General features: G+C 34.2%; 1 protein-coding gene across 4 annotated transcripts in view; it reads left to right on the forward strand.

Moving 5' to 3' along the window:
• The window catches only part of LOC144962697 (neuronal calcium sensor 2-like), a 289,403-nt gene extending 286,384 nt beyond the window's left edge, over positions 1-3,019 (forward strand). For all 4 annotated transcript variants that reach the window (XM_078895855.1, XM_078895856.1, XM_078895854.1 and 1 more), the window contains one exon: positions 1,016-3,019. In XM_078895855.1, the coding sequence (XP_078751981.1) occupies positions 1,016-1,213 (198 nt within the window). In that variant the 3' untranslated portion in view covers positions 1,214-3,019. The remainder of the gene's footprint in view (positions 1-1,015) is intronic.
• The last annotated feature ends 10,045 nt before the right edge of the window (positions 3,020-13,064 follow it).

The raw sequence follows: 13,064 nt of genomic DNA on the forward strand, positions 1-13,064 counted from the left end.
TCCCTTTCGGATCGGAAGGTCCTGGGTTCGAGGCAGCCTCGCACGGCGCTTTGGTGATCGAGTCCTTGGAAAAGGCTCTTTATTCACATTCACCCATTGTACTCATGTGTGAAATGAGTACCTGGCCGTTACCAGCCGTTAACAGCGTCATCTGTGTCGGAAAAAATGTAAAGCGCTTTGAGCACGTTTAGTGGATATTGCGCTCAAAAAGATCAAAATTATTTTCCCTCTTTTTTCTTTTTTTTAAAAATTATTTTTTATTGGAAAGCCGTAGCCTATATGTGGTTACTTAAGAATTATAGACCAATGTTTTAAATAATTGACAAAAAATGAATAGACTAGCTTGGAAAAAAAGGAGAATACCAAATGTTTTGGTGTCAAAGGCCTTATTTATCCAATAAGCTTCAACAGTCGTGATGTCACTTCCCTCACAATGACGCAGAGTAACTTAGCAATTAGTTCTAAAGGTACCGTATGGTACTCGAAAGGTACCGAGTTTGATTTTTCGCCGTGCTGTGTAACCTAGAGCAAGTCATCTCTTCCTTATTTTCGGCACTGCACTGCAGGTGACTCCTGGGTTATTCTAGTCTACTATGGAAATAGACCCTAAAGACAAATTTCCTCTTGGGGGATGAATAAAATAAAAGCTAGAGCAGTTATATAGCGCAATATCGACTAAAATGCTCAAATCACTCTCAAGACAGCAGCAACACATACATAACATACAGGAAGAGACATGACGCCTATTAGGCGATATTACATTTTTTTACGGACAGAGACAACGCTGTTAACGGCCAGGTACTCACTTTACACCTGCGTATTGTGAGAGAATGTGATCAAAGAGCCTTTTTCCAAGGACTCAACTATGCACCGCTCAGACCGGGTCTCGAATCCAGTACCCTCCGATCCAAAATCGAGAGTCATATTACTAGGCTACATAAAAGCCGCATATAGGGTATCTATCTATAAGAATTCATATTTATTTATCATTTATTTATTTATTTATTTATTACAGGCAATTTATAGCATGTTAGGCAATAGCATCAAGGACCAGCAGATCGAATCCCCGCAGGAGAGAACGATGAAAATCTTCAGCAAAATGGACACGAACAACGACGGTGTCTTGACCAAGGAAGAATTCATCCAGGGCTGCATGCACGACAGGTGCCTCTACCAGATGTTGACTGCCGATGGAGAAGGACCTAAAGAATAACAAATTTCCATAGGTATATCTAGGAACGAACGAAAGATTTAATTGCGAACTCCGCGTGCAAAACATAAATAAAATAATGGTTACGAGCTTGAAAGATGGATGGCATCGTAGCCATCGTTAACTTCTTATTATAGTTTGACACTGACCGTAGCCATCGTAATGTTATAGCCTGACACTGACCAAAAAATGATGTCAAAATGCCAGTCTTTGCCACAAAAGAAAACAAATCGTGACTTGTATTCAATAGTTCAACCAATGAAGTAACTTGTTTCCTTGAGCTCTACTAACGACACCTCACAAGACGCTACACAGACCTAAAAAATGACGTCAAATTGCCAGTCCTAGAGGGTTCTAATGTCAGGCTATATAATATGTTAACGATTGCTATGCTGACACTGATACTGACCCAAAAAATGACGTCAAAAGACAAGTCTTTGGCCGCAAAAGAAAACAATTTGTAAGTTGTATTCAATAGGTAAACCTATGGGATCGCTTGTTTCCTTGAGCTCTACTTACGACAACTCACTAAAACGCTGCACAAATCTTTTTTAAAAATGACGTCAAACTATAAGTCAGAGAGGGTTCTAGTTTCAGTTAACGATGGCGATGGTGTTATCGTCGCCTTTGTAAACTGATGGCCTGAATCTGACCAGAAAAGTTCGTCACAATCAAAAGAAGACGATCATCAAAAGAAAGTGAAAATTGAGTAGTTGTTGAAAGTGCTCAAAGGAACAAATGATTCTGTAGATAAACATGCGCTTGGCTAAGAAGCTCACAACATTGCCATCCGGAAGTATAACGGACCAACACACAAAACTTTGTGTAACCATGAACTTTTATAGTCTAGATAATACAGTTTAGTGAGAATTGCTCATAACCGTGATGGCAAAAAAAAAAAACAACAAAAAAACAAAAAAACAAAAAAAAAAACAGACTCGAGTGACGTCATCATCAGATAGAATGAAGTTGACGTCACTCAGGAACTTTGTTATTGTTTTTCGCTATCCATATTTATGCGTTATGCTCACTAAACTGTATTAACCAGACTATAAACGTTCAAGGTTACACAGTATTTTTTTAGTGTTGGTCCGTTATACTTCCGAATGGCAATGTCGTGAGATACTTAGCCAAGCGCATACTATCTATTGGTTGAACTAGTGATTAAGTGTTTTCTCGTATGTTCGTCTTCTTTTATGACGATATTTTTTGGGGGGGTTAGTACGTAGCCATCGTAAACTTATAGCCTGGCACTGACCAAATAAATGTCGTCAAAAGGCCAGTCTTTTGCCACAAAAGAAAACAAATCGTGAGTTGTATTCAATAGTTCAACCAATGAAATAACTTGTTTCCTTGAGCTCTTACTAACAACTCACTAGACGCTACACAAACTTAAAATGTGACGTCAAACTGCCTGTACTAGAGGTTTCTAGCGTAGCCATTGTTATGTTATATAGCCTGATACTGAAATCCAAAAGGACTGGCATTTTGACGTCATTATTTGGTTTTTGCACCGCCTAGTGAGTTGTCGTTAGTAGAGCTCATGGAAACAAGTTATTTCGTTGGTTGAGCTATTGAATACAACTCACGATTTGTTTTCTTTTGTGGCAAAAGACTGGCATTTTGACGTCATTTTTTGGTCAGTATCAGGCCATAACTTTACGAAGGCCACGGTTCTAGTGTCAGGCTATATGTTAACGATGGCTACGGTTAGTATCAGGCCATAAGTTTACGAAGGCCACGGTGATATGGTGGGTGACTAGTAGATAGCCATTAAAATGATAAAGCTGTTGAAAGAGATATATTAAAGAATATTTAGAAATAAGAGAGAAAAAAGACCCTATACTTGACAAGTGTGTAGATACTGGAGTAGATGGAGCGAATGGGTGGATGGATGAACATAAACTGTTCGTTATTTAAATATTGATAATTGTATGATTTATGTAATGCCGATATAAGCAGATTGCACTGTACCTAATCCTATTATTGTTCAATATTATACTATATGTAATGATAATATAATGATGAATGAGTGCTTTTAATGGATTGTGTAAATACGATGTGATTGATTTCAGCCTGTATATATTTGATTGTTTACACTATTGTTATTTCTATTCTTCTTCTTATTTTTATTATCGTTATATTTACCACCACTACCACCACCACCACTACTACTACTACTACTACTACTACTACTACTACTACTACTACTACTACTACTACTACTACTACTACTACTACTACTACTACTTCTACTACTACTTACTACTACTACTACTACTACTACTACTACTACTACTACTACTACTACTACTACTACTACTACCACTACAACCACTACTTCCTTTACTACTACTACTACTACCACTACTACTACTACTACTACTACTACTACTACTACTACTACTACTACTACTACTATTTTTATTATTCTTATTATCATCATCATCATCATTATTATCATTATTAATATTATTATTGTTATTATTACTATTATAATTATAATAATAATAATATAATAATTATTATTATTATTATTATTATTATTATTATTATTATTATTATTATTATTATTATTATTATTATTATTATTATTATTATTATTATTATTATTATTATTATTATTATTATTATTATTATTATTATTATTATTATTATTATTATTATTATTATTATTATTATTATTATTAGTATCATTACTCTCATTATTATTATTTCGTGTGATGGAAAGATTTACATTTATTTAGTTATTTCACTGCCACATCTAATAGAAATCAGTAATTAAGAGACCACAATGAAAAATCCAATGATTTACTAGATGTTACTTTTTAAGCAAAAGGGCATTTCACTTCATTTGTCATTGACCCTTACTCGCCACGTTATATTAACTTTCAAAAGAAGGAGAATGAGTTTTATTGCCAATGCGACACACATCCATCTTGAAATATGGAGTTACCAAGGTAGATACATTTTTATTCGGATTTTTAAAATCTTCACCTACATCTTAGAATTGGTTGCCTCAAGATTCTGGGTGGGGTTCCTGAAATCCCATAGTGGGCAGCAGTGAGGCACTTACTGTGTCTTCTATGATTTACCAAAGCCTTGTGATTTGTTCGGTCTGGAAAATCTAAAGGTGCACGAAATGTTTCCCTATCGCTGCTATTGTTATTTTTCCTCACAAAAATATTTCGAAGCAAAATGATGATTTTCCTGTTAATGTAGCTTGCATTGATGTCTTATTATTATTATTATTATTATTATTATTATTATTATTATTATTATTTATTATTATTATTATTATTATTATTATTATATTATTATTATTATTATTATTATTATTATTATTATTATTATTATTATTATTATTAGCATTATCAATATCATAACATTTAGTTCAAAACTTGATTGGTCAACTGCTATTCGTCGAGTTAGCTGAACACTTGTGGTGTGTTATTTGATATTTTATGAAAGGAGGTCAAAGAAGAGTTGTGTTGTTATAATATTACTGTGACTGATGATAATCATTATTATTATCTAATTATTATGTCAAATGTCTTTGACAAAACATTCTGATAACATGCAAGGATAATACAATAATGAATTATTATCATGCCTTAGAAATTTCTCTGTATTTCACTCCTCACAAATCGCTTCATAATCAGCATTACATCAGTTTCATGTCCTCACATCTTTTGTATTATTCGTAAAGAAATGCATATATATATATATATATATATATATATATTATATATATATATATATATATATATATATATATATATATATATATATATAATTTATTATATATATATATATATATATATATATATATATTATATATATATATATATATATATTTACATACATTTAAATTTAACTGGGTTCGTGAAGTTTAATATTTTATTTATTTTTATTTTTGCTTTCCTTCTGGCGTCATTGTTTTAATGTTAAATCTCGCATTGGTCGGGATAGGGAATATTTAGTTGTGTTAAGAACTGATAAAAGATACTTTTGCAATTTAACTACCTTTCTGTAAATGACCTCCTATAGTGGGTAGGGGGTACTTGCTGTATTTTCTACCCCCTATAAATGTTTTTCAACTGCTTTCTCTCTTTGTCTTAGAATGAGATAACTAAGTTTTGTCCCGACCCTGGCCGAAATCCTTGGCAAGGAGGCAAACAGTTGAATGTATAGTTAGAGTTTTGGGAGATGATATATTTTTCCTTGTAAATCTTCTCTCTGTTATGTACTGTTAGTTTTTTATTTTAATTTTTAACACATGACTTGGAAACATTTGAGTGTATTCCTCTTATTGGGATCTTGTGCTGGTGTCTGGGTGAAACATTTAGGTGATCTCACACTAAGTACACTGATAGTGTGCTCTTGGAATCTACATCCGTTCCCTATTTGAACCATTTCCCCTTTGTCTTACTTTTTCCTCAAGTCTTTATAATTGTACATCTAGAATGTCTTAACTATCCCATTTTCATCCTTTTTACTGGCGCTGATATGACCTAAATGTGTTGCAAGCGCCGTAAAACCGTTTTTAAAAATGTATTGGTCGGGGTAGGGGATTTAGTTGTCTTAATAAGTGATAATAGCTATTTTTGTACAATTTAACTGATGATTAATACAGTCTATGCTCTATTTTAAATTTAATTTTGGCAAACAATTAGCAATGTCCATTAAGAAATTTACGTAGAATTCAACTACCTTTCTGTAAATAAAAGCGTGTATACTCGAGAAGTTTGTGGTTAGTCTCTTGTCATTAGATCAGAGGGAATGAGTTCGAATCCCGATGTACAGGATGTGAACTTGTTTTCAACTACTTCAAATTCTGTGAATTTGGTGCATCAATTGCTTCCACTTTTTCTTGATTTGACCTTGTGTTTTTATTAAGTTAATCGTTGCCTTCAAAAATAAATGTTTTAATATTCAGGAGAGAGAGAGAGAGAGAGAGAGAGAGAGAGAGAGAGAGAGAGAAGAGGAGAGAGAGAGAGAGAGAGGATGGGGGGGGGGGGGGGAGGGGAGAGATGGAGAAAAGTACATTATGAAATGTAAAAATAGCGATTAGTACATCCTATGTTCTATTTAAAAAAAATTTTTTTTCAAATAAATAGCAATTGTCCATTGAGAAATTAACGTATTGTAGAATTGTCAGGGTGTTTAAATGTCATTTCCGGGTGTTTAAAAGGCCATTTCAGAGTGTTTAAACTCCAATTCCGGGTGTTTAAAGGCCAATTGGTCTATTTAACACTTTACATACCATTGCATCAATTGACGCCATTATGATTTGTATTACACTAATTTTATAGCTTATTGTTTCATTTCGTTCGTTACCTTATAACAGTTAACTATCCCAGGATTGCACCATGAACGTAGTCATAGAATATAATATATTATACTCTAGTTACTGAGGATGACATCAATATTAAAGTAAACTTTTGTTTTACGGTCCTAGCCCACAGAAAACTCGTACAGGAAGGTCTACATAAAAGCTGGTGCTTAGATGCTATTTTTAGCTTCTCCTTTTAATCGACACACCAACGCGAACTCCCGATGGTCTGTGATTAAGCGGAGTCGACTGTTTATACCAGAATAGTATTAGAATAAATTCATTGCAAGCGATATCTAAAAGCATGGTTTTCTCCAATTTGAAACAATTTTGTTGACATCTCTTTAAAAAATTATTATTCAAGGTTGACTGTGCCAGTGATGTTCTATTAAAGAATAATCGACATTTAAATTGGGAAGGGGGGGGGGTGTCTTTCAAACCCTGCTAAAGACACACTGTCCTTTTTCATCGAAGACGACCAATTTGTTATTTATTTATTGACTTAAAGAGGAAAGAACGTCTTGTTCATCTCAAAGGTACAATACACCGAGTGTTATGAAACTCCAAAATGTCTCCGATAATTCTAAGCTGTCCACTAGATTGCTCGAGTGTTTTGATTCATTTTCTATGGGGTGGTGACTTTAAAAGACTTCTTCTCCGATGTTGGAATATGCTACCTGTTTCTGGGTGGGGTTCCTACCTCTTATAGTGGACAGGGAGGTACTTACTGTGTCTTCTATCCCCCTATATCTGTTTTTCAACTTGCTTTCTGTCTCGTCTTAGAATGAGTTTACTTGGTTTTGTCCTGACCCTGGATGAGAGGGAAACATCCAAATGTATGGTTAGTTTTGGGAGATGATATTTTTTTCCTTGTAAATCATCTCTCTGTTATTCACTGTATTATGTTTTGTATAAATATTATATATGATTTGTAAACATTTGAGTGTATTCCTCTTAGTTGGGACCTGTGCCTGTGTCAGGATGAGACTTTTAGGTGATCTCAAACTAAGTACTTTGATAGTATGCTCTTGGAATCTACATCTCATTGTTTCCTATTTGAACTAATTCCCCTTTCTTTCACTTTTACTTGGGTGCTTTAATTGTAATTCTAGAACTTTTTACTATCCCATTTTCTTCGTTTTTACTGGCGCTGATATGACCTAAATGTGTTGCAAGTGCCGTAAAAACGCTTTAAAACAACAAACATGCATCGATGGGATCTGAGGGGGTCAGCCGACTGTCCACACTGTCAGGGAACGCCAAGGACAGGCGCCTGTGACGAGATTGGCGCGAGAGTTCGACGCTGTCGTCATAACTGCGGTGACGAATTTAAAGACTGGCTGGAGACTTCCAGTGTGGAGATGTAGTCATACGCTACTACTACTACTACTACTACTACTACTACTACTACTACTACTACTACTACTACTACTACTACTACTATTACTACTACTACTACATTAGATCTAGATATTGATAGAACAAAAGAAATAAAGAAAACAATAGAGTTTGTACATTCCAAAATCCATCCCTTACGATAAATTATTGTGTGACATACTCTGGAATATTCAAGTAAATAAATGTATTTATTATAGTCATATTATCATCGGAATTAATCACGTTACTGCCGTAGGCATTCGGAATTCGAAAACAATTTTTTTTAAAGAAATTTGACCAGAAAACTCGTCCTTCAAATATCAATCGATTTATTAAAGTGCCTCTCTCACACCTGGGACTTCGCAAAGTTTCAAGCTCGAGAGGTTTGCTTTTTGTATTTTGTTTGTCGTTATTTTTTAAGATTTATTTACTTTGTTTATTTTATTTTATTTTTTTTTGTTGTTTTATTTTTTACTGTTGTTTTTATTTATTTATTTTATATATATATATTTTTTTTTTTTTTGCCAAGATGACAGTCAGTTTTCTAATTGGTTGATAAATGAATGATGAGATTTCTGGCCAAAATTTTAAAAATTTGTTGTGTTATTTTCAGTATACGGCCTGTTTCCAGTTCGAATTTTTTTCAAACATCATTTCGATGCATCAACATCCATTGTAGTTACAGCCTTCAAAGGAGTCTCATTAGGACATCACTATTGCTTCTTTTTAACCAAAAAATAAAAAATAGGCAAACGTTTAATACATTTTCACCAGTCGGGATTGAGTTTAAATTCTCATATTTACACACCCAAACTTTATTATATATCTTTTTTTTTCCTGGTCCAGACAGGGGTCCTTAGCTGATAGGGAGGCATTTACGTGTACACTTCTTTTTTTTTTTTTTTGAGAGACGATATTTTTTCCCTTTATATTAATCATCTCTCTGTTATGTAGTATTAATCGATTAAAAAAAAACATAATTTTGAGTTTTGAACATTTTGTACTTTGTAAACATTTTAGCATATCCTTCATGGTGGGCGGAATCAGTTGCTTGTTCTTGGATGACTTGACTTTTAGGTAATATCAAAATAGGCACTTTGATAAATTGCTTATAGAATCTATTTTTCTCCATTTGAACTATTACCCTTCATCTTACCGTTTCGTTCTCACTTTTAATTTCAGATCCACAATTTCTTTTCTCTAGCATCTTCCTTTCTATAGATAGAACGAAGTTGACGTCACTCAGGTCTTTGTTATTGTTTTTTTTTTTTTTTGTTTTTTTTTTGTTTGTTTTTTTTTTGCCATCCGCGTCTGTGAGTAATTCTCACTAAACTGTAGTTAACCAGACTATAAACGCTCAAGGTTACACATAACTTTGTGTGTTGGTCCGTTATACTTCCGGATGGCAATGTTGTGAGCTTCATAGCTAAGCGCATACTATCTATCGCTAAAAGTGACGCAAGCGCTGTACAATCCATAAATACAAACTAAAACATACATCTTTTTATTTTAACAACAAGAGCTATACGACTCTGTCTTCAATAAATAAATCATAGCGCTTTAGTTAATCTTTTGGTAAGAGCTAAGGTGTCTGACGTTGTAATCAGATAATTACTGAAAAAAAAAATATAATGTGAAAAAAAAATAATAAATCTGACCGCTAAAGAGTTAAATAATATATTATATTGTTGAACCCCATAATATACCAACTAAAACTATCCTCGTGACCAATTATTTCATTTATTAACCATTTTTTTCCTTGTCCATCGGAGAAAGCCCAAGAAGTATACTGCCGTAGTGTGAATAAACACGTATTGAAAATTTTGGCCAGTAAACTCGCCCTTCCAAAGAATCGATCGATTAAAATGACCATCGATTTGACATATACACTCAAAGCTGGGACTTCGAAAGGCCAAGATAAGGGCCATTTAAATCGATCGAAATTTGAAGGACGAGTTTTATGACCACAATTTAATACTTCTATTTTTTGTACAGCAGTATAAGTAGTACGGTTGTTTGGGGTTTTTTTTTTTTTTTTGTTTCTTTGTTATTGACTTTTTAAACATTTATAAGCCACCACACGTTTTTTGCATATATTGTTTTACTTCCGACTGGATCGGTTGATTGGTTAAAAATTTTTGTGTGTGATTATGATGTAACCCATGATGACATTGTGTTTACTTTTATGATTGATTCACTGGATAGTGTATGCTGGTCATATCAGACGGTTATCAGTATCACCAGGGTGTATGCTGGTCATATCAGATGGTTAACAGTATCACCAGGGTGTATGCTGGTCATATCAGATGGTTATCAATATCACCAGGGTGTATGCTGGTCATATCAGATGGTTATCAATATCACCAGTGTGTATGCTGGTCATATCAGAAAGTTATCAGTATCACCAGGGTGCATGCTGGTCATATCAGATGGTTATCAATATCACCGGGGTGCATGCTGGTCATATCAGATGGTTATCAATATCACCGGGGTGTATGCTGGTCATATCAGATGGTTATCAATATCACTAGATTCAATGAAAAACAAAGTGTATCACTCGTCTCTAAAACGGTATAGATAGATCGAATTGGACGTCCCTTAGGTCTTTGTTATTTTTTTCTTCTTTGCCATCCGCGTTTATGAGTAATTCTCACTAAACTGTATTAACCAGACTATAAACATTTAAGGTTACACATAGTTTTGTATGTTGGTCCGTTATACTTCCGGATGGCAATGTTGTGAGCTTCAAGAGAGTTAAAAAGGAAATAAAAATATTATATTAGCGTAACAAAGATGTGACTAGGTGGTAAGGAGAGGGTTAAGTTACCTGAAAGTCGTAAAGAAAAGATGAATCACACAATATTCAAAGTAAAGCTATTGCAATTGTATTCTTCGCTTCCGCAGTCTGTTTCTTTTGTTTGTTTAATTAAGAAAGAGAGCAAATGTAATTTATTTGCAATCATTTCATTTCTACTGTAAAGATGACTGGACTGTGTTTAGAAATTAAAAAAAAAAAATTATAACAGCTTAAAGCAAGGAACAGGATACTTAGTATTGGAGTGTTTCTGGTTCAAAACTTTTCTTCAGATATCAACAAAATAATGAAAACGGTAACAGGGTTCAACAGTCGTGACGTCACTTCACTCGTAATGACGCATAGTAACTGGTTCTAAACAATCGGAGCAATGGCGGACTCCATTATCTCCATCACCGCCCTTATTAACTACTTCTCTGACGAGTATAAAAGTGTATCCAGAAGAGAAAAACATTTTAAATCTGATCATGTTTCGACTTTTATACATTCTGATCATGTGACACATGAAAAAGTTCTAGCCAGCATGAAGAATAAAAAGTACCGATTTTCTTTGTTTAGAACCAAGCTGCTGGTTGCTGGGAGGACGAGATCAGACTATTGAATCCTATTGCAATATATTTCATGTAGAGTCAAGCAACTGGGTGGGGATCCTGACCTCCCATAGCGGGCAGGGAGGTACATACTGTGTCTTCTATCCCTATATATCTATTTTTCAACATGCTTTCTGTCTTTGTCTTGGAATGAGACTACTTGGTTTTTTTCCTGGCCCTGGTCAGAGTCCTGGCTGGGAGGGAAACAGTCAAATGCATAGTTATTGTTTTGGGAGGTAATATTTTTTTTACTTGTAAATCATCTCTCTGTTATGCATTGTATTATATTTAGTTTGCATATTATATTATATAATGTGTACGCATTTGAGTGCGTTCCTCTTAGTTCGGGCTTGTGCTTGTACTTTGATGGTGTGTTCTTTGAATCTACATCTGATCCCTATTTGAACCAATTCCCCTTTGTCTCACCTTTTCTTTTGTGCTTTAATTGTAATTCTAGAACTTTTTACTATCCCATTTTCTTCGTTTTTACTGGCACTGATATGACCTCAATGTGTTGCAAGCACCGTAGAAACCTTAAAAACAAAACAAACAAAAAACAACAAGAAAGGTTTTGGACCAGAAATATTCCATGTTGATATTTTGCTCTTGTGTTAAGGTGTTATAGAATATTCATTTGTGTTCAATGCTATTTCCAGCCCTCACCCTTTAGCAACTTATTGGTTATTTTTACTTTCACTTATGGAAGGTTGACTGTAGTTTCAGTAAGAGTTCTACCTAATACAAGATGCATACCTACATTTCGGCCAAACTCTGTAAAAAAACACGTATTTAAAATTTTGGCCAGAAAACTCGTCCTTCAAATATCGATAATATCGATATTTGAAGGACGAGTTTTCTGGCCAAAATTTTAAATACGTGTTTTTTTAAACTGAGTCCGGTATATATTTCTCTAAAATTGTATAATATTCACTTTAACTTCCTTTTCGTTCCGTATGATTAATGCTTCCATTTTATATTCAATTCTGGTTCATATTGCACATGTACTCCTGTTTTCCATGTGAATTCTATGCTAATAAAATTGTAGAAAAAAATATTATGGTTTTCATAATTTTTAAGATGCTTCCATTTTTAGAGAATATGTTACCAATCGCATCAACACGGGATAATGTCGTGACCGGGTTCAAAATGACGTTGGATTCATTCAAATTTCTCCAAGGATGAGTAGGGAGGTCACCTTTGCTGTTCTGGGTGGGGTTCCTGACCTCCCATAGTGGGCATAACTTGGTTTTGTCCTGGCTCTGGCCGGAGTCCTAGATGGGAGGGAAACAGTCGGATGCATAGTTATAGTTTTGGGAGATATTTTTTTCCTTGTAAATCATCTCTCCGTTATGTATTATTATAATATTTGTTATTTTGAATGTATAATGTAAGCATTTGAGTGTATTCCTTTTTGTTGGATCTTGTGCATGTGTCCGGATGACACTTATAGGTGATCTAGAACTAAGTACATTGATGGTATGCTCTTGGAATCTACATCTGATCCCTATTTGTCCCCAGTTCCCCTTTGTTTTCCTTGTCTTGGGTGATTTAATTGTAATTCTCAAACTTTTAATATCCCATTTTCTTCCTTTTTACTGGCGCTGATATGACCTCAATGTGTTGCAAGCGCCGTAAAACCCATAAAAACAAACAAACAATATGAGGAAAACGCCTTGAAATTATGCGGGGTCTATGGTGTCTTTTATTTTATGTCATGTGTGAGTTTGTTCCATTCAC

Source organism: Berghia stephanieae, chromosome 1 (genome assembly GCF_034508935.2).
Source record: "Berghia stephanieae isolate SIO BIC M18660-M18661 chromosome 1, UCSD_Bste_1.3, whole genome shotgun sequence".
Taxonomy (NCBI): Eukaryota; Metazoa; Mollusca; class Gastropoda; order Nudibranchia; family Aeolidiidae; genus Berghia; species Berghia stephanieae.